Source organism: Carassius carassius, chromosome 41 (assembly GCF_963082965.1).
Source record: "Carassius carassius chromosome 41, fCarCar2.1, whole genome shotgun sequence".
Lineage (NCBI taxonomy): Eukaryota > Metazoa > Chordata > Actinopteri > Cypriniformes > Cyprinidae > Carassius > Carassius carassius.
In genome coordinates, this window is record NC_081795.1 from 22,744,586 (window position 1) to 22,769,772 (window position 25,187).

The 25,187-nt window shown below is 41.3% G+C and overlaps 1 protein-coding gene across 1 annotated transcript; it reads right to left on the minus strand.

Moving 5' to 3' along the window:
- Positions 1-5,800: 5,800 nt before the first annotated feature.
- On the minus strand, positions 5,801-24,352 carry LOC132123251 (adapter SH3BGRL-like). The gene is made up of 5 exons (XM_059533817.1): positions 24,179-24,352; positions 9,097-9,282; positions 8,440-8,520; positions 6,159-6,302; positions 5,801-5,845 (listed from the first exon to the last, which is right to left on the minus strand). Exons 1-5 carry the CDS (start codon positions 24,221-24,223, stop codon positions 5,801-5,803), a joined length of 501 nt encoding a protein of 166 aa, XP_059389800.1. The 5' UTR covers positions 24,224-24,352.
- Between the last annotated feature and the right edge of the window lie 835 nt (positions 24,353-25,187).

Below are 25,187 nucleotides of genomic sequence, written 5' to 3' on the forward strand. Positions count from 1 at the left end.
GGGCTGCAGTGAATATTTTAGTGGCGGGCTAAAATAATGTCTGAAATCTGCTGCTATTGTTAAGTCACATGTGAGGCCCACTCTTTATCTTCCGTTCACTATCTCTAGGGAATCTCTTTAAGGTCACATCCTGTTTATTGAATTTGCACCACCCTGGTTAAACATTTCTGCTATTTAAATACACACAATGTGTCAAGAATAGAACATAATGAAGCAGACAGCGCCTTTAAAACTCACTCTTTATTGGTAAATAAGGGTATTTCCAACCATTCATTTCTGTCTACATACAAAGTGCATTAGAACAGCCAATTGACTACAGAGAATGGCTTCCAGCAGGTACTGACGTCACACATTCAGACTGAAATCAGACACAATGGACTAAAAAAGGAGGGAATTGTGACTGATGTCCTTTCACAGTGTTAATTTTAACTTCGACTTCACTGTGGTTGTCGCTACAATTCTACATTTTAGAATCCTATGATGTAGTCTGAAGTATGTACTAGATGAGTTTAGTTTATTTTTAGCATTTAGCATTGTAGCAAAGTGTGTCCAAAATATGACTGGTAGTGTACTTCACAATATAAGACACACAGAGAGGTATTTGTAAGTATAAGTTTGGAACATTTGGGTGGTTTGTCACAACTATTTGGGATTCCACAGAACAAAGTGACAAAATGTTAAGTTTAAAAGTAGTAGAATAAGCTATTTTCTATATGTACAGTAAGGGAAAAAAGACATCCCTTTAAATTCACTTGAAACTCTCTACTTAAGGCGAAGCAACTGTAATGTAAAAAGGCACATTTATCAGGGGCAGGGTGGCTTGAAGCTGGGGTCCTGAGTGTATATTGTCCAGTGTGTCACATTTGGCTTTGGCTAAGCTGCAATGAAGGTATTTGTGGGTGATTTTGATGACTCCAATGCAAGTGGGGTGTCACTTCAAGCTGAAATGTAAAGCACATTGTTAGTGTGTGCGAGGTTGAGCATTTATAAACGCGATGCATCAAAGTTGTTCAATAACATCAGGATATTCAGCCAATTTTGTCCTCAGCACTTTATGAATAGCTTGAGGCAGGGTGTATCTAATACATAGAAATCATATCCAATTGTAGAGAAGATTTTCATTTCATTTCTATGTTTTGCTGAGTGAATGTTACACTTCAAGTGACAGCCGCAATCTGTTCCTATGAAATCACAAAACAAAATCCAAACAAGTGCGTCACCGCCTTGACATTCACTGACGTATACCTTTGGTTTATAAAAATAAAATAAAAATTATTTATTATTTCTGGGTCAGGACCCAGAACCCTCAATGCAAAAAAATGGCATGCTTGACATTCACATGCGGATCAATGCATTTATTCACTGACCTATAAAATAAAATTACCTATAAAACCCTGAGACGGACTGCGGCAGAAATATGGATCAAATGGAATATTTCACAAGTTCATTTGAGCATTTAAATGGGTCAACAAGAATCATTTCCTGCTCAAATCACAGTGTAATGAGAAATTATAGGAAATTAGCATCCCCTTGCACTGTTTACATGCTTTTTGCACTTTTCTAATCATCATTATGTTATTCATTTCATCAATCACATGGACTATTCATCAAAACAGTAAAAGCACATGGTAAATTATTTGTGTGAAATTAATATTGTCATTTTTGACATAACCAGCATGTCTGTGCATTTATTTGTGCTACAGCCCACTTGCCTGCTAGGTATTCATTGTAAGGGCATTACTGCAAACATATTTTTAGCCATTTATATCTATTAAAGATCTATTTTTACTTTTGTACAAATTTACATAATAATGCATCATTTTGTTATTATTTATTAAATATAATTCTAATCATAATAAAATCATAGATAATACTTATAATGATAAAACATAATAATAAAAACATATTTGAACATTTTTTATTTCTTCTTTAAATGTATTTGACCATTTGCATGTGCTACTCTAATGTAACATAACATATCTATCTCTCTTTTCATACTGGAAGACACAATTGGTGCCAACCTGCGACTCAAGAATGCAAGACATTTACCTTTTTATTTGTTAAGTAGCCATGTAATAAGTGCGATTATTATCACAAAATAAACCCCTTTGATTTGCTGATCACTCTGTGGTGGTTTATTATGAGACAATGATCAGCTGGATGTAAAGGATATCTTAATGCTACAAACACAAGCAGTCAATTTACATTGAGTATGCGTGTTCCCTGGGAATTGAACCCACAACCTTTTGCACTGGTAACGTAATGCTCTACCACTGAGCCACACAGGAATTTAAGCCAGTGTGATTTAGGAAAGGTAAGCATTTCATTTCAGCTGTCCTTGATTCATCAAACTGACCAATAAGTCCTCCCTAGACTCTTGTGTTTTATACTCTAGCAAATGATATCCTACTACGCCACCAAGTGGCAGAGAAGACAAAAAACACTTATTACCTGTGTGTGTAAATCCAGGTCCAAAATCCTCTGCTTCAGAACACTAGTCTTCCTGTGAATGACAGCAATCACACAGTTAACTGCATACCGTCCCTAGATGTGCCTTAAATACTTCCTGTATAATGTGTTTGGCTATAATTCCAATGCATTATTCATTGTTTTGGTGTAACATCTAACATCTCTAAACATCTAAAACTGACTCTCAGTCGCTGAAAATACACTCAGATCAAATTCTAAGATAACTGAAAAATATATTACAGCATTTTTTTTCTTTTTACTTCACATCAAAACACCATTCATTGCATTGCTTTCCCATCTGGATGTCAACCATGCCATCCTGAAAGAGCAGAGTCCATGTCCTGCTTATATCAGTTTGACATTTTTGAACCATCATCGTGTATTGCATGCTGATGGTCTTGCTCTACATCTGACAGATGCTCTTAATGCAAGAACATTACACTGGTTCAGCAAACTCAGCACACTCAACAATGCATTTTCTCCATCCTGTGCCTTCAAACAGAACAGTCCTGGGTATATTCCATAAAAAAGACAGAAGATCATAAAAATAATAAAACTGAAGCCCTAAACCCCAATAGTATTTGGGGCCATCCAGATGTATGATGATGCTGCAATGTTAACTTAATGTTAAGTTGATCTTCATTGTTCTTGAATATGTAATATATTACATTAATATTGGGTGACAAATAATCCTGCAAATGTTGAAAAAATAAAATAAAAAACATACTGGCCAGCAAAAAAATAAATTCAGCAAATAAATAAATAAAATCTATCAATTCAATAAAGCACAATGACAAAAAATGACAAACCAAGGTTCATACACTTCTTAGGTTTTGTCTACTAATAATCAAATCTGATTAAACAAAACACCTAGAATAAATACTTTTTTATGTCTTAATTGAACACACTGACCCAGAAGTTACCATGGCAAACATTTGAAACTATTAAAGTGTTCAATAAAAGTATCTTATTTTGTGGTATTGTTTGATCTAGTAAAAGCTGTGATGTTAGCTATCCTGCTGCTTTCTGCCAGTGGTAAGTGAATTAGATAACCATAATCTCTTAAATAGCATATTCTGTTTCCAAAGCCAACCCCCTAAATACTTGTCTGCAAATCTAGGGCTCTATTATACACTAAAGCTACACGAGGACGAAGGAACGATAAAGAATAAGAAAGAAAGATCCCAAAAGTGACAGCCAGTGGAAATAACTTCTATGATTTCTGCTCCTGTAACATAAGTGAGAGGTGGAATGACTGGATGGAGGAAAAGAAAGAAAGAAAGAAAGAAAGAAAGAAAGAATTGGGAGTGAGGTGGAGAGCTAAGCAGCATGAGTGGATGAAAGGGAGAGCAGGTGATGACCGCGGAGATCGTCTGCAAAGTTATGCTTAATTTAGTTTTTAGACCCCTGTTTCCTAACTGTCATGTTATATAGGCCTGTATTATTCACTGATGGGTTTGAGTGAATCACTTATGTCTCTGAAAACAGACACAAAATCTTAAAGAAAAGGGGGAAAAACCATATATCAATCTACCTCAAGCTCTCTGAGTTCTTCTTCCTCCTCCTAGAGAAGAGAACAGACTGAATCAGATGAGAGGAATGTGAGAGCTGAAGCTGAACAGAGCAACATGAGAGACACATGCAGCTCGAGAAAAAGATGGAGAGAGAAGAAAGAGAGTGGCAGGAGGCAGCTAGAGGAGAGAACTCAAACAGGAGGTGAAAAGGAGAATGAAGGAGGACAATCAGTGGCCAAATGCAAATCAGAAGCACAAAAAAGAGACAGAGAGAGACACTTCTCATCAAGCCCAAGTTACCTCAGACACCAACTCATCTTCTGCCTAGAACAAAGAGGTGGGGAGAGAGAAGAAGGGATAGAAAGAAGCTTTTAACTAGCTGAATTTGGACAAAAGAAATAGAACTGATTCAGTACTTTCCAGCTTTGTGTTCAAAACACATCAGACTGTCATTGAACAGCAGGTGTGCTACGTGGTTTCATTCAGTGCTCTCTCTCTCTATATATATATACATACATATATAAGTTCAATTAAAAATCATATGCATACAGTACACTCACATTAAGTCATATATCATGTTATATCATCGAAAAATGTTAATTATATCCTACAGTACATCCTACTGTATCTGCATTCATACATGTATTTTATGCTTATTAAAGTTGCACATTCAGTAACAATAACAAAATAGTGCAGGATTTTTGTCTGTGGTTGGATTTTGACAGGTGGGCATTAAATATCAGAATGAAGTCTAATATTTAATATTAAGAAAAAGCTAAAAGAATGCCATAAGTAGTAAACTGATTCAGTATTTCACACTGACATGATGATTAGAGTGACCACTTAGTTATTGCTCTGTTGCAGGACAGCAGAAGTGATTTTGCAGGGATAATGCTTATTACTACTAGACTATGTAAATGTTGATTGGATGATAAAATGATTTAAATTGCCAGTAAGCTTTATCAATGGTGACCAGCTCTGTGACTGGTATGTAATTTGCAAATGTTTGAGTGATACAATGTCATTTACTCCACAGGGCCTTTACAGTCTGCTAAATATAATGAACTGAATAACAGGTTATTAGGTAAAATCAGGTTTTATACTAAAATACATTTCCTTAACTAGTGAGCTAATGATGATTTAGAACTTTCATGCATGTTGTTTTAGTACCTACAAGGCTTAAAGAACAACTTTTGCTACTGTGATGAAAGGTTTTTCAAGTAAAAGGCTTTTAAAAACAGAAGATGCATCCATGACACCTGTAAGGCAAAGGCAGGAGGACAATGAAACACAGGAAAAACCCAATGCAAACGTGTCGCCTTTCAAGAGAAAATGCTTTCTTAATGACCGAGTTAATGACCGACTGTAAGAAGCAGATAGGAGACATTTAAAAAAAACACACACACATGGATGCAAAATAAATAACTATAATAATGGAAATGTTGTCAGCGAGATGAGAAGGAATGGATGAGAGAGAATAGTAGAGTTACAAACACACTCCAGATCTACAATCTGCTCATTAATAAGAATCACCTCTGAATCACCAACCGGAAACAATGAGCAGCGAACATTAGCTTTTTCTTTAATAATCTTTCTGACTGAAGGGTTTTATGTATTTTTAGCTGTGAATAAAAAACCTGTCAGTTTTTGATGAGAAATAATTTTAAAATAAAAAATACATAAATTAATTATAAAAAAAATATTTTTAAATATTAATAAGTACACAAATGTCTTCAATAGGACAGACTGTATACCATAATTGTTCTCTGATATTTCCATAATTTATTAGTTGTTATGTAGTGATCATTAATAATTGTTTAAGCACTTTTTCTTACCTGCTCTTCCTCCTCAGCTGGTTTTCTCTAACAAAAAGAAAGTTAAAATTAAAATGAGCAAATTACATTAAGCAATAAAAAAAAATTACTGAATAAACACCATAACAAAGTCAGACTGTCAAAAGGAAACACTAGCAGGACTCAAACTACAAGAGAGGAGATGGTAAAGCAGGACACTAGATGTTAATTTCAGGTGAGATTGCAGGTGAACCTTCAAAAAAAAAAGCTAATAGATGAAGCAAAGGATGAGATTATATGGAAGAAGAATGAGCTGCTATGGGAAAACAGATGGTGTTTGAGGAGGAATGAGGGTGAAGTAGGAGTTTAGATGGTCAGTTACACTCTCTTCGTCTTCTTCTGCTGGTTCCTCCTCTTCTGCAATATCATCTTGAGCATCTGTCTCTGCCTTCTTGATTGAATCATCTTCTTCCAGCTCTGCTATGTGTGCATCTCCATTCTGCTCAGTCTCTACGATATCTTTTTTCTAGAAGAACAAGCAGCGCATAGTGGGAAAAGAGGAATTAAAACTGTTTCAAAAGCACAGCATCTGCTAAGGCACTGGCATAAGGCACCACGAGTTCCTAGGAAAGTTTTAAAACAGGATGAAAACAGATGTGAGTTAATGAACTGGAGGAACATTCACCAGAGGAACAGTACTAAGAAAGAAAAAGGGTTTGTTATATTAGACGATGGGAATGTTGACATGGAAAATGGACATTATCAATCAGTTTGCAATGTTGAAAAATGCACTAAAGCATATTTCGATCTTTCAAGAAAAACGTTTCCCTCAGACAAGCATTAGGGTAGTAATAGGGTTGTAATTACATAGTTGTAAATGCAAAATAAAGTTGAAAGTACATGTAATTACAGAGTGACTGCATAGTCATTTTTATATGACTTTGAAACTATTGCAAATGAAAACATTAGTCAGGACAAAATAAACAACATTTCTACATTTTAAAAACTTTAAATCTTTTCAACTTAAGTATTTGTGAGACAGCATGCCTGAATAAATGTGATTAATAACACTAGACAAATGCAGTGGATTAACAGGAACAGCATGGTTTATATGTGGCTATGTTTGGAATGGAATATCAGCAATGAACATTGTACTGCCTACTATTTCAACAATAAGGTTTCTTTTATCATAGGGATAGTTCACACAAAATTAAATTCCTATCAGCATTTACTCACAAACTCACTTTGTTCCAAACCTGTATGAGTTTCTTTCTTCTTTCGACCACAAAAGAAGATATTTTGAAGAATGCTGGACACCAAATTGTTGCAGACAATGGATACAATGGAAGTCAATGGCTACCAGCTACTGTTTGGTTACCATCGTTCCTAAAAATATCTTCTTTTGTGAACAACATGAGGGTGAGTAAATGATGACAAAATTTTCATTTTTGTGCGAACTATCACTTCAATATTAGTTAAAGGGATACTCCAACCCAAAATGAAAATGTTGTCATTAATCACGTAGCCCCATGTTGTTCCAAACCCATAAAAGCTTCATTCGTCTTCAGAACACAAGTCAAGATATTTGGGATGAAAACCGGGAGGCTTGTGACTGTCCCATAGTCTGATCTGAAAGAAAACAGTGCATCTGTGTGGCTCGGCTGACACAGAAGAGCGTACGCTGCCTGCTTGACAGTGTAACTTACTTGGCAGTCTATGGGACAGTCACAAACCTCCCGGTTTTCATCCAAATTATCTTAAATTGTGTTCCAAAGTCGAACAAAGCTTTTACAGGTTTGGAACGACATGGAGGTAAGTGATTAATGACTAAATGTTCATTTTGGGATGGAGTATCCCTTTAACTACTTAGCATGCACTAATGAACAGCAATAATAGAGCATTTATTAATCTTAGTTAATGTTAAATTCTACATTTACTAACACTTTTTTTATCAAAATATAAGTTAAAACTGGTTAATGTAATGTGATCTAATATGGACAAATGATAAACAACTGTATTTTTATTCATTAACACTGAAAAAAGGCTAAATGCTGTGCATCCTAATCCAAACATAGCCTAAGTGTTAAGTAAGGTGTGATTCGCAGGCAAAAAAAAACTTAGCTGAATCAAAAAGCAGAAATGGGGCAGTGAAGTGCAGTACGGACGTGTCTGGAAATACACTGAAAGTGAATGGCAAAAAAAGAGAGTAAAAAAAGATCAATCCAATATTACTGTTGTGTCATCATCAAGATGTTCCTCTGTGCCAGATCCATTATGAAGCTTTTGTGCATTTTCAGCTTGTTGTGCCTCCTGCACCAAGAGAGTTTTTAATTAATACAGTGACGATCAATTTTATTGCGTTCAACAATGGAAAGTTTCACCAAAAGTGCTAAAAAGAAGACAGGAAGAAAACAGTTGTAAAGGATTCTACATTTCCTTCTCAAATCTGAATTCTGAAGACTTAAAGTGGCACCAAAGCGATATTTTGGTGGATTACTGAACATGAAAAAACACACACCGGTGGCAATATTTGTCTCAGTTGTTATTTGGCCCACTTGTTATGACATTGGTATCACATTAAGATACTGCAGTCTAACATTTTGTCAAACTTTCATGTCAAACAAGAAAAGGAAACACGCAAAAAGAAAAAGAAAAAATACAACCTTAGATCCTGGTGGAGTTGTCAGACCCAAAAATTCAAAGACTGTGTTGTCCTCTTTGGCTTCAAAGAATGTTTCATAGTCCTGAAATTTAGGATTACAAACAATTATATATATATATATATATATATATATATATATATATAGCAATTAATATAGCAACACAACAACCTAATTTCTGTGGAATTCAAAAGAAGCCATCAAATAGAGTGTCCAGGCTGCTTTTTCTATAAAACATGGATGTGGACTTATAATCGTATGACACCATACAATAACTTAGAGGGGAATGGGTCTAGATGTTTCGCCATTATTCACTAAATTCAATATTCTATAGTTCCAGGTGTATTGCAAACAAATAAGTTCTCTGTGTATCTTGAACACAAAGTTAAGGTTTCAGAAGACAGAAGCACACAACTTTTTTTTTTTTTTTTTTTACTACATCCTTATTTTTGTGTAAAACTAAAAACCTCAGGGAACCTGGCTTGAAAATAATAATTCTCTTCAGCTCTTTTGAATATGTTTTCGTGTTATACTGCTGCCAGTCTTGTATGAATTTTCATGGATAAACAACATATAAACACCTTTACTCATTCAGTCCTGACTCACATTATATTTTATTTAATGTCTAGATGTGTAACGTCTGTTGTAGCAGGTTCTTACCCCACAATACATGTCCTCATTGAAAATCTGTGGAGGAAGAGGAATTCCATTGGTGGGCTTCTTTTCTCCAGGGACATTTTCCCTCATCCACATCCGGTTGTCCTCGTTTGAAGCAATGTCAAGCTGTGCGAAATCGATTTTAATTGCCTCAAGAAACCCCACAACATCTTGCTGTTTCTTTTTTATCTGTGGTAATAACAGATTACTGACATGAATCCTCAAAATTTCTCATTGCAAATTAGAAGTACATGTTTAGTAAACATCTTAGAAATAATGATGTTATATGATGATGATCATAACATGTTTCTTTTACATTTCAAATTACCACGTACAGTAGAATAAACCTTACTGACCAGCCAGGGTTACAACACTTTCCAATGTACCTCCACTGGACCCATAAACATTGCACAAAATTTGATTGTGAGAAATTTCCCACAGTTGTAAGACTAACACACGTGCACACTATGTTTTCAGATTAGTTATGTTTTATGCGTTTGTTCTATTTGTTTAATTGGTTAAATAAATAAATACAAAACCTGACTTGCACATTTGTAGGAATATTCAGTTTATTATTTTGTTTAAACTGAACAAGAATACTCTATCAAATGTGAAGGTGAAATAATACGGTTAGTTCTTTGCAGTGCTAAATGTTAAACTATCCTTAGTTGCCATGACAAGAATTGTGGTCATACTTTATTTTAAGGTCCAGTTCTTGCCTCAATAAACTAGTAATTTGCTGCTTATTGATATAATTAGTAAGGTAGTTGTTAAGTTTATGTATTGGGTAGGATTAGGGAAGTAGAATATGGTCATGCAGTATACGTGCTTTAAAGTATTAATAAATAGCCAATATGTTAATAAAAGGCATGCTAATAAGAAACTAGAAAATAGTGAGAATAGGTCCCTAAAGGGTTACCAGAATTGAAAAATTCAGTAACTTCCTGTTACTCATTAGATTAACTAAAATATTTTTTTCAAATGAGTTAATTTACCAAATTATTGCAAATTTGTTGCCTTGTTTATTTATTTAGGTACATTCTTTGAAGTGTATCCACTGTAAGGGAATGGGTGTCACACATTATGATTTAATGATTTTTGTTGTTTTTTATTTTTAAACTTTTGCACTATTTTTTTTAACCACTTATCCCCCTGTAATATAACAAATGCATTAATAATTAATGCAAAATCTGAATTAAACATGACATTTATCATGTCTGTACAGAGTTAAGGACACCTCATCTGGTCTATATGTGCAAAAATGTCAATATCCAGTCAATATTTGTGCAAAAAGCAAAAATTTACAAAACCGTAGTCGGTATACCCCAATTATGTTAAATGATGACCACAATACATTGAAAATCCATAAATTAACCTGACGTGTTGCAACCCTGTATTAGGGCAGGTTTCAAAAACACTCACTCATTGGACTTGAAGGCTCCTTGGTTCAGGGACAGATTGTACATTTCTAAAGTAGGCCTACCTTAAAGGGATAGTTCACCCAAAAGATCTAAATTATGTCATGAATAACTCACCCTCATGTCATTCCAAACCCGTAAGACCTTTGTTCATCTTCTGAACACAGTTTAAGATATTTTAGATTTGGTCCGAGAGCTCTCAGTCCCTCCATTGAAGCTGTGTGTATGGTATACTGTCCATGTCCAGAAAGGTAAAAAAACATCATCAAAGTAGTCCATGTGACATCAGAGGGTCAGGCGAGCCGCGGAAAGGGTCTAACTACCCTGTGAATCATCAATCGGACTAACGTGTTGTGACGAGTCTTCGAATTTTTTTAAAAAGTGTGGGTAGGTAGGTCTATAGTTTCTATGTTAGAAAAAATGTACAATTTTGGTGATGGTGATTACATAGGTATGAATTCAAACAAATTAGCATATAGTGACGTCACTGGCTGGGTCTTCAACCCGTGTCTTCAACCCGTGTCTTCAGGCGCATCATTAGCCGCATGGCAAGAGCGAGCCAGGGCTTAAAACGGGCCAGCTGGGGCTAATAGCCTCGGGCCAGTAGCACCGAGGCCAGAATAGCGCAGGGTTTCCACAGTCAGGGCCTGAAGCACCGCTGCGCGTCACTAAAACACGCCTTTTACACGCCTCTCAGGAACAACGTCATGCAACCCCATCATTTCACCAACAAAGAGAAGTTATCAGAAAACTAAGAAATAAATCACTGGAACATGCACGATCACAAAATCATTATTATATTTTGATGATATGCAACGTGGAGCTAAACTCTTGAAACGAGATGACAGATAAAATGTTACTTAATAAATAAACAATTGTGATAGAGAATAAGAAGCTGACATCTGATTTATCCAAGCGGTCATGTTTACCATGTTTACTATGGTAACGTTAATGTTTAGCGTGCATAGGCTTTTACATCGCTTAAATAAAAAATAAAGTGACGTGACATTCAGCCAAGTATGGTGACCCATACTCAGAATTTGTGCTCTGCATTTAACCCATCCGAAATGCACACACACAGAGCAGTGAACACACACACACACTGTGAGCACACACCCGGAGCAGTGGGCAGCCATTTATGCTGCGGCGCCCGGGGAGCAGTTGGGGGTTCGATGCCTTGCTCAAGGGCACCTAAGTCGTGGTATTGAAGGTGGAGAGAGAACTGTACATGCACTCCCCCCACCCACAATTCCTGCCGGCCCGGGACTCGAACTCACAACCTTTCGATTGGGCGTGACTTATAAATATTTCTGCCTTGTTTAGAGATTATAATCCACATCGGATCAAGTTGTTTTAAACACTTGCTGCTAACTAAGAGTGAGTTTTGAGCTCAACTTATTTTAAAAAGCCTTTCAGAATCAGAATGAGCTTTATTGCCAGGTATGTTCACACATACGAGGAATTTGTTTTCATGACAGAAGCTTAACAGTACAACAGAATGACAGCGACAGAACATAAAACACATAAAAAACAATAAAAAAAAAAATACAAATAAGTAGATAAGGAATGACAATATACAAATTGACAATTGTATGCAGGTATATTACAAAATGCAGTTCTTTTTCTAACTTCGCTCGGTGTTTCACTATGGGAATCGCTTTGGGCGTGACCAACTACAGAAGCTCCTATGCCACCACGTCTGTCTTTGACAGACAGGTCGACCTGAGATCAGGCTCCGCCCCCACCTATATTACTCAGGTCGACCCCTACAAAGTCATTCTCGCTTTCTTCCCGTGAGGGACTACAAGCTCTCTCAGCATGTCCGACCTTGTCGCTGATTTCGCTTAACTGTTCAACAGGCGGGCAGTCATTGGACTACGCCACCGAACGCGACATCAGTGGATTGGATTGGGACTGTGTTGAGTGTCACACCGAATAGTGTCCGCGTCAAGGCGAGCTATTCTGTTCGGAATATCGCGGGTTATCACGACGATAGGATTTTCAGTGGTGTCAAGCCACCGTAGGCTTTACGCGTCAGGGCGAGCCGCGAAAAGGGCTAACTACCCTGTGAATCATCAATCGGACTAACGTGTTGTGACGAGTCTTCGAATTACTCCTTCTCTCTCCAGCCGTCATGTCGACAGTCATTACCCCCGCCAAAGGGAATGAGTCGAAGAAGGAACCCGCACCCCGCCCGTGTCCATCATCATGTGGAGCAACCATCTCGGGCAGGGATCCCCATCCCATGTGCATCGTGTGCATGGGCGCTAAGCACGCTCAAACGTCGCTTGCGGACCCACAAACGTGCGTTCACTGTGTGTCATTGCCGGTTAAAATTTTGGAGAGAAGGCTGAGAGTGGCGGTGGCTAGCCAGCAGGACCCATGTCTGTCTGGAGCAATCGCGAAAACTAAGGCTAATGATCATCAGCGAGCTACCACGATGAGCTGGGCTGAGATGATGGAAGCCAAATCCCCGGATATGCTTCCTCTGTTCGATGGCCTTCTTGCACACGAGGAGGAGGAGCCGGGAGACGAGGACGCAGAGGGCGATGCTAACTCTTACCTCCTCGACTTGGACATGGACGAAGAAGAGGAGGAAGACAACTCTCTCTTCCCTGTCCAGCAGTCGAGACCTCCTAGTGCGACTGACACTGGCTCTCAGGCAGACAGTAACCTGAACGAGGTATGCAAGCAAGCCGCGGCAAAACTGGGCCTAGCGTGGCCCGCGGCCCAGGATTCAGAAGGAGCAGAGAGGGACCCACCTGCTCAAACCACAACGAGACAACTCCTACCCGCCGTGCCGGCGTGCATGAAGGAGATGTCCCGCCATTGGTGCAGCCCCTTTAAGAGCAAGCTCCCGACCAAGGGATGCTCTAAACTTGAGATCCAAGGAATGGGAGAGCTGGGGCTGGCCTGACCCCCAGCGATAGAGTCTTCAGTGGCCTATCACCTCCATCCAAATCGCTGATCTATTTCTGCCTCTTCCCAAATTTCACTGCCAAACAAAATGGAGCGTCTGACCGCGTCCGTCTATCAGAGGATGCACAAGTATGCGGCGCAGTCAGTGTGCTCGCTGAACGCGGTGACTTTACTGTCAGCGTACCAGGCGGAGATTTTGGAGGAGATGGGGCGACAATTAGATACGGGAGTGCCGAACCCAGCTCTCTGGGACGAGATATGTGTGGTGAAAGCCCTAATTCTCCGCTCTTCTCGTGGCGCGGTTCAGGGCAGTGGCCATGTTATGGGCTTGGCCGTTTCGGGTGAGAGAGCGTTATGGCTGAACCTGTCTGGATTAAGCGACGCTCAAAAAGCTGAGGTGATGGACGCTGCGTTCGACCCAACTAAGGGCCTTTTCGGACCAGCTCTCGAGAAAATGAGAGAAACCAGCACCCTCAGGAAACAGGAGGACGAGGCTTTTAACCTCTGTTTACCATGCAAGCAAACCCCGCGACCACCTTCTCAGCCAGCACGGCAAGGTTTTGCAGCAGCCGCTGCGGCGAGAGGAAGACAGACGGGAGCTAGGAGTGTGAGACCGCCTCCCAGCGAACAGCAATCTTGCTATCGTCCAAGATCTGATGGCTCCGGACCCTGGGGGAAACATTCATTTGCGGCCGCGGCGGCGAGAAACCGCCCACCCCACCCCGAGGATCGGAAGAAAAAGCGTGCGACCTGACACGCGAATGTTCCCCTTCACTTCTCTCTCCGCCCGCAAAGAGAAAGAAGGGGGCCAGCCCTGTTGTTCTCAGTTCAGTAAGGGCTCCAGCTATAAGCAATCAAGTTCAAAACGTTCTCCAGTGTCACCAAGCACTCACACTGGGTTTTCAAACGCCCATCAGTTCAGGGGAATGTTTAATAAAAAATGCATTATCGCATCCAGGCCACAGGCTGAGGGCGATATGCTCCCCCAACTCATTAAACACAATAAATGTTTCACTATCGCAGCCAGGCAGACAGCCGAGGGCGATAGATTGCAAAAAAATCCAAACATTGAGATGTGTATCCCTAGCCTCTCCGCCGGAGGGAGCGCGCGCCTCAAGAAGGGGTCAGCGCGGAGACGGTAATGACGTCATCAAAGCGCGCCTGCATTGGGGAAGTATACAGGGGACCTCTCTCGGCTCGCATACTCAGTTGGCGCACATGCGCAGCTCATCCGTGGGTTGTAAACATGATTTCACGGGGATACAGGCTTCAATTTGCCATGAAACCACCCAGATTCAATGGTATAATAGCCTCAGTGGCCGAGGGAGAATCAGCTCGCTTCCTGACGGCTGAGATAAACACTCTTTTAGACAAACGAGCCATCAGAGTAGTGCCAAAGGAAGTGAGCTGTCAGGGCTTTTATTCCCGTTACTTTGTGATCCCAAAGAAGGGGAGCACATCTCTGTGCCCAATTCTAGATCTCCGTGTGTTAAACAAGCACCTACGGAAATATTCATTCAAAATGTTGACACACAAAACACTTTGTCAATCCATCCGCCAGAACGACTGATTTGTGACGATCGATCTGTCAGACGCGTATTTTCACATAGATGTTTACCCGTCTCACAGGAAGTATCTCAGGTTTGCATTTCAAGGCACTGCTTACGAATTTCAGACAATGCCCTTTGGTCTGTCTCTAGCACCAAGAGTATTCAGCAAATGTGTGGAAGCAGCACTTTTCCCGTTGAGAAACAAGGGGATAAGAATACTGTCGTACATTGACAATTATCTGATATGCGCCTCGTCGAAAGAGCAAGCAATCAAAGACGCAGACATGGTGTTATTGCAACTCGACAGCTTGGGATTCAGAATAAACATGGAAAAGAGCCGCTTAGAGCCAGCTCAGCACACAGAATATCTAGGACTCAGTATAAACTCCCTCTCTTATCGAGTCACTCTGACAGAGAGGAGGATCGCGTCATTCACTCAGTGTCTCTCCCGTTTTCAGACGGGGAAAATTGTCCCGTTCAGACTGTGCCTAAGAATGCTGGGTTTAATGGCTTCAGTGATATCTGTAGTACGGCTGGGACTACAAATAATGAGAGACTTTCAGCGCTGGGTCACGCATCTGCGTCTGTGTTCTCGGCGTCATCTCAACCGACAGGTGACCCTCAGATCGGGGATTCCCTTGGGGGCAGTGTCGTCAAGAGTCACTATGACGACGGACGCATCATTAAAGGGCTGGGGAGCGACTCTGATGGGCAGAGCTGTGAACGGCGTTTGGCCTCCTCGGCTAATTCACAAACACATAAATTACTTGGAATTGTTGGCAGTGTTTCTAGCGCTGAAACATTTTCTGAGCTTCATCAGGGGTCAGCATGTTTCTGTGAAAACAGACAATTCCACAGTGGTTGCTTATATCAACCGACAGGGAGGCACACGCTATCTTCAGCTGCACCAGCTGGCAAAAGAGCTGATTGTGTGGTGCGACATAAGGCTTTTATCCATCAGGGCAACCCATGTTCCAGGGATATTGAACAGGGGGGCGGATTTATTGTCCAGAGGAAATCCCCTGTACGGAGAGTGGAAGCTTCATCCCCAGGTGGTGAAGCAGATATGGCAGAGATACGGCCAGGCGGTCGTAGATCTCTTCGCCTCGCAGGAAAACGCTCAATGTCCTCTTTACTTCTCTCTGGCAGACGGAAATGCACCATTGGGTGTGGATGCTTTAGCCCACCCATGGCCAAATGTCCTGCTGTATGCATTTCCCCCTCTGAGCCTGATTTCACCCACTCTAGCCAGGGTGAGGGAAATGGGATTGTCGCTGATACTGATAGCCCCACGTTGGCCATCCAGACCTTGGGTGGCCGAGATAGTTCAACTACTATCGGGTCAGCCGTGGCCTCTCGCTCCCCGGAGGGACCTCCTGTCTCAAGCGGGGGGGGGGGGGGGGGGAGATCTACCATCCTCACCCAGACAGGATAGCTCTCTGGGCCTGGCCCGTGAGAGGTGGAATTTAAATGCAGCAGGCCTGCCCCCATCAGTCATACACACTATACAGAGTGCATGAGCCTCTTCCACTCGTTCACTGTATAGTAATAAATGGCGAGTCTTTGAAGAATGGTGTGGACGGAGTCATATTGTCCCTTTTCAATGTTCAGTGAGGGACATATTATGTTTCCTGCAGGATCTGCTAGATAAAGGGAAAGCTTTTTCTACGATAAAGGTATACTTAGCGGCTATATCTGCTTGTCATGTGGGTTTTGGTGACAAGACAGCAGGTCAGCACCTTTTAATAAGTCGATTTATGAAGGGGGCACGACGTAAGAGGCCAGTGGCCAGGCGAATGGTCCCATTGTGGGATTTGTTTACAGTCTTAGAGGCCCTTTCTCAACACCCTTTTGAGCCGTTGGAAGCTATAGGGTTAAACCTTCTCTCTCTTAAGACAGCACTACTGTTAGCGCTGGTTTTAGCTAAGAGGGTGAGTGACTTACAGGCGCTGTCGGTCAGCCCGTCTTGTCTGCAGTTTTCTACAGGGTTGACAAGGGTTTCCTTTCGCCCCCTAACCCTGCTTTCGTACCTAAAGTAGTGGATTCGTCATATAGATGTCAGACTACAGATCTTGCAGCTTTTCACCCTCCTCCGTTCTCTTCTCCGGAGGATAGGAGGTTGAATGCCTTGTGTCCTGTACGGGCACTTCGTGTGTACGTAGAAAGGACAGCAGGTTTCAGGAAAAATGACCAGCTGTTTGTGTCATGGGCTACTCCTCACAAAGGGAAGCCATTGTCACGTCAGCGACTGTCCCATTGGATTGTAGAAGCTATTTCCTTAGCATATGAATGCAAAGGTTCCCAACCTCCCGAGGGCTTAAGGGCCCACTCCACTAGGGGCATGGCGACATCATGGGCCTTACTTAGAGCCGTTTCGGTCCAGGAGATCTGTGCTGCAGCAAGCTGGGCCACACCACACACTTTTGTGCGATTTTATAGACTGAATGTGTCTGAGCCATCCTTAGCTCATACAGTGTTAGGAGCCAGCACGTCAAGTCCCATATGATTGGTATAGCGTACGTTGCAATCCGGGAGTGGTCTATATCTCCCATAGTGAAACACCGAGCGAAGTTAGAAAAATAACGATGGGTTACTTAACGTAATCCCGGGTTCTTTGATAACAGAGTGAGGTGTTTCACCAACACTTCCCTCCTTGCATAGGAACGGGAAGAAATCTCTCTTAATGACTTCGTAGGGGTCGACCTGAGTAATATAGGTGGGGGCGGAGCCTGATCTCAGGTCGACCTGTCTGTCAAAGACAGACGTGGTGGCATAGGAGCTTCCGTAGTTGGTCACGCCCAAAGCGATTCCCATAGTGAAACACCTCACTCTGTTATCAAAGAACCCGGGATTACGTTAAGTAACCCATCGTTATGTATGTACAGGTATATTATGTGCATAATTTAAGTGTATACTAAGTATGTGTGTTAGACAAATAAGTGTATGTGTATATAAATATAAAGTGTAGTGTGTTCCACAGTTATTATCAATTGTTCATTAGATGGATTGCCTTTAGAAGGGTTTTTTTTTTTTTAATTGCAGTTTCACCAACAGATGTCGCCCTTGGCCGAAGCTCTTGAAAATGACCGCATGCCATAGTACAACAACGAAAAAATTTTATCTTAGCGGTCTAATTTGGCAAAATCACATCACGTTCAGTTGCAGGGTTTTTCTAAAGTTCAGACTGAGGCAGATAGACATTGTATTGAAGCGAAGAAATTACAATAGGGAACGTTCTGCACTAATAGCTATATGCACACGTGACACATCTGTAACGTACGGGGAAAATTAGCTTTATTTGTCATTCAAATATGACGATGAGGACCCCAACGATTGGCCTTCCTTTCCTTCTCAAACAAACTGCATCTTTAACAGCCCAAGTTTCACAATTTCCCCGGACCCCATTAAAATAAAAGACTCAACATGCTGGGCTAAAAGTATCAAGTGAGAATCATGCCAAAACTTCACACACACACACACAAAACGTGTTTTACTCACACCCAACTATTCACAAACAAACTCAGTGTGGTTTGCAAATACAAAATGTAGCTATCAAACAAATACAGTACATTTTACATATACAAAGAAACATATTTCTTCAATGACAAAAATATCCTCCAAACAAAAATCTTACCCAAATCTAGATCGAGATTCACCTTTTTCTCGACTAATTTGGTCTAGGCCTATATTACTTTTGTATTGCTTTTGTATATTAACATGCTTTTAGAAATATTTTATTTGTAATTTATACTAGTAACCTATTGTGATGATTTTTTGGTGCCCCCCACAAGCACTTGGTGCCCTAAGTGCAGTGCGTGATGTGCGTGTGCGGAGCGCCGGCCCTGGGTGTCATCTGCATCCATCCTTTTTTCTTCCTGGAATCCACAATGAGCTCCTTTGTCTTAGTGGTGTTAAGGAGCAGGTTGTTGTCAGTGCACCATGTGGCCAGGTGCTGTACCTCCTCCCTGTAGGCAGTTTCATCGTTGTTACTGATGAGGCCAATCACCGTGGTGTCGTCTGCAAACTTAATGATGGAGTTGGATCCATGCACAGGCTTGCAGTCGTGGGTGTAGAGGGAGTAAAGGAATGGGCTCAGCACACAGCCCTGTGGTACGCCGGTGTTGAGTGTGATGGTGGTGGAGTGGTTGTGGCCTGACCTAACATGCTGAGGTCTGTTGGTCAGAAAGTCCATAATCCAGTTGCAGAGGCAGGTGTTAATGTCCAGGTCTCCAAGTTTTGTGGTCAGCTTGGAGGGAATGACGGTGTTACATGCTGAACTGAAGTCAACAAACAAAAAAATTGTCCAGGTGTGTGAGTGCAGAGTGCAGCACTGTGCATATCGCATACTCTGTGCTCCTATTTCTGCGGTAGGCAAATTGGTGTGGGTCCAGTGTGGGTGGGAGCCAGTCTTTGATGTGCTAGGACCAGCCGCTCAAAGCACTTCATGACGTCCAGGAATGCCATCCGGGCCAGCAGCCTTGCGTGCGTTGATCCGACTCAATGCAGTGTGGACATCTGTGGAGGTGAGTTTGAGAGGTTGGTGGTCTGCTGAGGGTGAGATTTTGGTGGCCATCTCCTTGCTGTCGCTGTTGAAGCGAGCATAAAAGTCATTTAGCTCGTTCAGGAAGGAGACGTCCGTGACCGTTGGAGCGGAGTTGCTCGACTTGTAGTCACTGATGACCTGGATGCCCTGCCACATGCGTCGGGGGTCAGAGTTAGAAAAATTTTCCTCTACCTTCAGCTTGTAGCAGTACTTGGCCTTTTTGATGCCCCTTTTCAGGTTAGCCCTGGATTTACTGTAGGCCTGAGCGTCATCTGACCTGAAGGCAGTGTTGCGGGCTTTCAGCAGAAGTCGCATCTCCTTGTTCATCCATGGCTTCTGATTAGGGTATGTTGTTATCTGTTTTTCTGTTGTAACACGGTCAATGGTGGTGTTGATGTGATCCAGTACAGAGGAGATGTAGATATCAATGTCCGTGTGAGAGCCACAGGCAGCCTGAGAAGCAAACATACTCCAGTCAGTGTGTTGAAACCTGTCCTGAAGTAAAGAGTCTGCTCCAGTTGGCCACACTTTGATGGTCCTCACTGATGGTTTCACACGGTTGATGAGGGGTGAATACTTAGGAGTGAGAAACAAAGAAAGGTGATCAGACTGTCCGAGGTGGGGGAGGGGGGTTGCGTTGTAAGCTCCATCAATGTTTGTGTAAACATGATCCAAAGTTTTTTCTCCTCTAGTGTGGCAGGAAACATGCTGGTGGAATTTGGGGAGCACTGTCTTTAATTTGCAGTGATTAAAATCACCCGCGACAATAAAAGCAGCCTTCGGGTGAGCAGTCTGTTGTTTACTAATGGCTGCATGAAGTTCGTTCAAAGCAAGCTTGGCATTAGCATCTGGTGGGATATGGTGGGAACTCCCGCGGCAGATAAAAAGGTCTACATTTAACCATGAGAAACTCTAGGTTAGCTGAGCAGTGTCTCCCAACAATGACAGTGTTCGTTCACCAAGCTTTGTTGACATAAATGCACAATCCACCACCTCTTGTCTTACCGGAGTCATCTGCCGTTCTATCTGCCCGGAGCGTGTAGCGCCCGGCTAGCTCAATAGCATTATTGGGTACGTCGCTGTGTTGCCATGTTTCTGTGAAAACCATGACATTGCAGTCCAAAAGTCTCTTACTGTTGGTGATGCGAAGTCGTAACTCATCCATTTTGTTCACCAGTGACCGCACATTAGCAAGGAAAATGCTAGGTAAAGAGAGCCGGAGCGGTGTTAGATTTAGCTTAGCTCTTAGACCTCCGCGCTTCCCCCGCCTTTGTTTACGATCTCGACGCCGCCTGCGAGCACTTCCGCCCAGCCAGGTAGAGTGCTTAGCCTCGGGTGTTCTGACGATCTCAGGGATGAGTCGAAGATTGGTGATAAAACTGTTGGAAAAGTCCTCACCGATAGCCAAAAGCTCCTGTCGGGTGTAGGATGTTAAAGCAAAACTGTTCAGTACGAACAGACCCGAGATGAGCAGGAATAATACTGCAAAATTGCAAAAACTGGAGAGACGCTGAGCCTCGCGATGTGTACGTGCCGCCATCTTGGTCAATTGGAGCGATCCGCTCTAAACAGCTGAAAGTCCGGCAGATGGAGCGCGCTGTCCGGTATGGCGTCATTCAGCCAGGTTTCCGTGAAACACAGAGCAGCAGAGTGTGAGAAATCCTTATTTGTCCGAGAGATCAGAAGGAGTTTGTCCGTTTTGTTGGGTAGAGAGCGTAGATTTGCCAGATGGATGCTAGGCAACGGCGTTCGAAATCCCGCTCGCTTCCCCTGTCTGCGCGTCCAGAAGCGTTTGATCAGCACCGCTGCTCCTCCGATAACAACGTTCAGTAAAACATCTGAATAATTGAAATCCGGAAAAATATCTTGTGGTGCGTTCTGCCGAATGTTCAGCAGTTCATCCCTGGTGAAACTGATTGCAGGAATATAACTAAAGACAGGACAAACTAACAAAAACACAAAAACAACTGCAGAGCATGTCACGGAGGCAGCCATCCTGTATCGGCGCCAGAGGAGATAATACCGGTGTTAAAGCTGTTATCTCTCTGAAATGATCCACAGTGCTGAGCTCTCTAGACGCAGAGAAACCCCACCTTTGTTCATAACCCCTCCTCTGGCCCCAGCTGGCCCGCTTTGGCCCAAGGTTTTCGTCGGGCCAAAAAACCCTGGCCGTTGGCCCCGAGGAAGCCCCGGCAAGGTACGATAAAGCCCCGGAAGTGTCAGTGGAAACGCGACTGGCCCTGGCACGCACCAGCACGCCCGGTTTAAGCTCGATAGTGGAAACGCGACTATTGCAAACCTCATTTTGATGCAGGCTTTAGACCACAAACAAATTGAAATCTTTGTCAAAAATATGTTTATTGCATGAATTTCAGGTGAGAAGAAAAAAAAATGAGGTACTGTTATACTGTTTAACTTGCATCCACCATGCCATGCAACCTACAAATGAGAGACGGTTTACTTTGCTTTCTTGGGTTGTCACTTTTGTGAAAAAAAAATCTTGTTTGATTTGAGTGAAAAGTGTTCATTGAATCGATTGTAAAATCGATTTTGCATGTATAGATGCATTTTATACAGCAAATGACACCAAATATAGGTAAATCCACAGACAACAGGCAGGACGAATGTAAAGATTCAATATATTGGTATAGACCAATATTTTCCGATGATTTATTGGCGTGAAGTTACGTGCACAATGACAAACAGGAGTGCAACATTCTCGAAAAACAATAAGCAGAGTGGACTGCCATAATGCAAAACATTTACTGCAGGCTTCAGCATGGCTGTGTTTACGATTAGAAATGTCAACAACAACAAATCGCATAGGTAGGCGATTCTAGCCCGAATCTGTATTGTATTATTTGCTGTTAGGCGTGTGTCCGAAGCTGCAGTTACTGCGTGACGTGTGTTCAAAAAAAGAAAAAAAACTGAACGCATTTCGAGAGAGGGTTGTTAAAATCAATTTCCTATTTTCGTTTTCGAAACTTGTGTTGGTTGATTCCTGCAGTAGATTTTCGAAGACAAAGTGACAGTCGACACGGTCCCGGTTTTAGTCTAGACGGGAGAAGGGATGGGAAAAGATCTGGGCACAGTTTTTCCAGAACTTCATGCCAAGTTAAAGCGTTGTCGAGCTGTTTTAATTAATTTTTTAGATGTATTATGGTGCCCGCACCCGTATGACTTTGAACAGTGGCCGCGAACATTTTGTTTACTGCAGCCACAGCCATCATTACCAAGCGCGAACCATTGACTCTGACAGTGAATGAGAGAAGATGAACGCACAGGCCATAGTGTGACATCCATGTAAACATAGATGACGTCACGGGTTTTTAAAGAAAGAACGTAGCCTTCGTTTGTATGTAGGCCTAGGCAATTTATATATTTACAATAATTACTAAAATATAATTAATATTATTTTATTGCTTTTGTATTGGTTGTTTGAAGAGTTAAAAAAAAAATTGGTCGGTCTTAACGCAAATGTACAACCGGCAAGTCGGTCGGACTAAAAGCAAAAAAAAATAACAATTTGAGTCGGTCCTAAATTGACAGGGTTGATCTGGTTACGGCAAACAAGAATATTTTTAAGGATGGCCTCAGTTAGAATTTTTTGAAGCATCAAAAATACATTTTGGTCCAAAAATTGCAAAAACTATGACTTTATTCAGCATTGTCTTCTCTTCCGTGTCTGTTGTGAGAGAGTTCAAAACAAAGCAGTTTGTGATATCCAGTTCGCGAACGAATCATTCGCTGTAGCGGGATCTTTTTGAACCAGTTCACCAAATCGAACTAAATCGTTGTAAACGGTTCGCGTCTCCAATACGCATTAATGCTTTGTTTTGAACTCTCTCACAACAGACACGGAAGAGAAGACAATGCTGAATAAAGTCGTAGTTTTTACTATTTTTGTACCAAAATGTATTTTCGATGCTTCAAAATATTCTAACTAACCCTCTGATGTCACATGGACTACTTTGATCATGTTTTTCTTACCTTTCTGGACATGGACAGTATACCGTACACACAGTTTCAATGGAGGGACTGAGAGCTCTCGGACTAAATCTAAAATATCTTAAACTGTGTTCTGAAGATAAATGGAGGTCTTAAGGGTTTGGAACAACATGAGGGTGAGTTATTAATGACATAATTTTGATTTTTGAGTGAACTATCCCTTTAAATTGTAATACTCTCTGGAGTCTTAAAACCTGTTATCTTAATTTTTAAGACTGTTAAACATGATCAAAATATTAAAGCAGCCAACATTGTTGTTCATGATAAAGTTAAAAGATTAGATGATGAGCACTGTTATCTCTAGAAACACATAAATCATTACATAAACATGTTACATTCGTCCTGACAAGCAACTGAGACCAATTCTGTCAGTTTCTTGTTTAAAGGAATAGCTGCTGCAGTCTGGAATGTGAGCTCAGAGATATTTAAGGAAACTGGCAGAGCTGCAACTGTTATTAGGTCACTCAGGATTATTTAAACTGAATTGAGGTAGAACCGTTTTTAAAAGTTTAAAATACATCCATCTCTTGTTACTGCTAATATGCTTGGATTGATTCGTTCCGCAATCTGTATAAAACAATCACAATCAAGCAAAGCGACCTGTTGAATAACTGAAACAATCTCACACTTGTTTTCCGGTTTCTTACCGCCGTCGATCCCGATGAGGATGCCAGGAATACTTTAATGACCATTTTGTGGAAGTGCAAAATAAATAAACTGATCAGGAAAATGTGTTTAAAGACACAGTGATCCACCCCCCTTTGGTTGGAAAGCACACCGCCTCGACTCGAGCCTCTCGGTGTCTATTTCTGTCCCCTGCTCTTCATCATGTGGTGGGATTGGTGCGTTTGTCCCACTGCTGTCTGAGTGATTGGCAATTTCAGCTGTCTGTCCACATCGGGAGCAGCTAAAGTTAGTGGAACGACTTGCATATATGGACAGAGATGCTGTTTTTTTTAAGAAAGGTGTAATTTGTAATTGTGTAGAAAAAAAAAACTTGGAAAGTTCCCACACTCTCATATACAGGGAAAGAGTTGTTGTCGTTGAAAACAACTGAATTTTGTCCCTAGCTCTCTTTTAAAATATGACCTATCTGGCCTGGGAAGAGGGGGCCATCCATTAGGGGAGTGCAACTGCAGCCACACTGGGCCCCGCGCTTGAGAGTTTGCTCCCACACGGATACACAAGATTCTTCTGGACACATAGAGGTTTCAGTAATTTGCCTTGCCTTGTTGTCATGCATCTGCAGAGTGTGTGTATATTACAGGGCATTTCATTGCACACTGCAAATAATTTTTACTGGTAGATCTTGTAAAATATTTTACTATAAATCAAATTCTGCAGTGAATTCATTTTGACACTGAGCTTTTGTTTTATTCTGTAGTTGTTGGATTTTTACTAGAGAGACCACTGAGGGGTAACAGGACAACTGAAGATAGGACAATGGGATACGGTAATGCACCAACACTGAATAAACTATTTAAAATGTAATACATTTTTCTTTTGCAAGTTTTTGCACACATATTTGGAGTAAAATTTAAATCTGGAATTAACTAAATCTATTAACTAAGTTTTAAAATTAGCAAATGAAATGAGTAAATTTTGCATGGCCAGTTAATTATTTTATTTTAAGTTTACTCTGCAATACTCGAGTTC

What these genes read in the sequence shown, in the direction of transcription:
- LOC132123251 (XM_059533817.1), bottom strand. Translation starts at nt 24,223, where the DNA reads ATGGTCATTAAAGTATTCCTGGCATCCTCATCGGGATCGACGGCG. An exon ending in ATGAGGACATGTATTGTGGG is followed by an intron (nt 8,521 to 9,096) that starts GTAAGAACCTGC and finishes CCTAAATTTCAG; the next exon opens with GACTATGAAACATTCTTTGA. An exon ending in CAACTCCACCAGGATCTAAG is followed by an intron (nt 6,303 to 8,439) that starts GTTGTATTTTTT and finishes TTGTTCTTCTAG; the next exon opens with AAAAAAGATATCGTAGAGAC.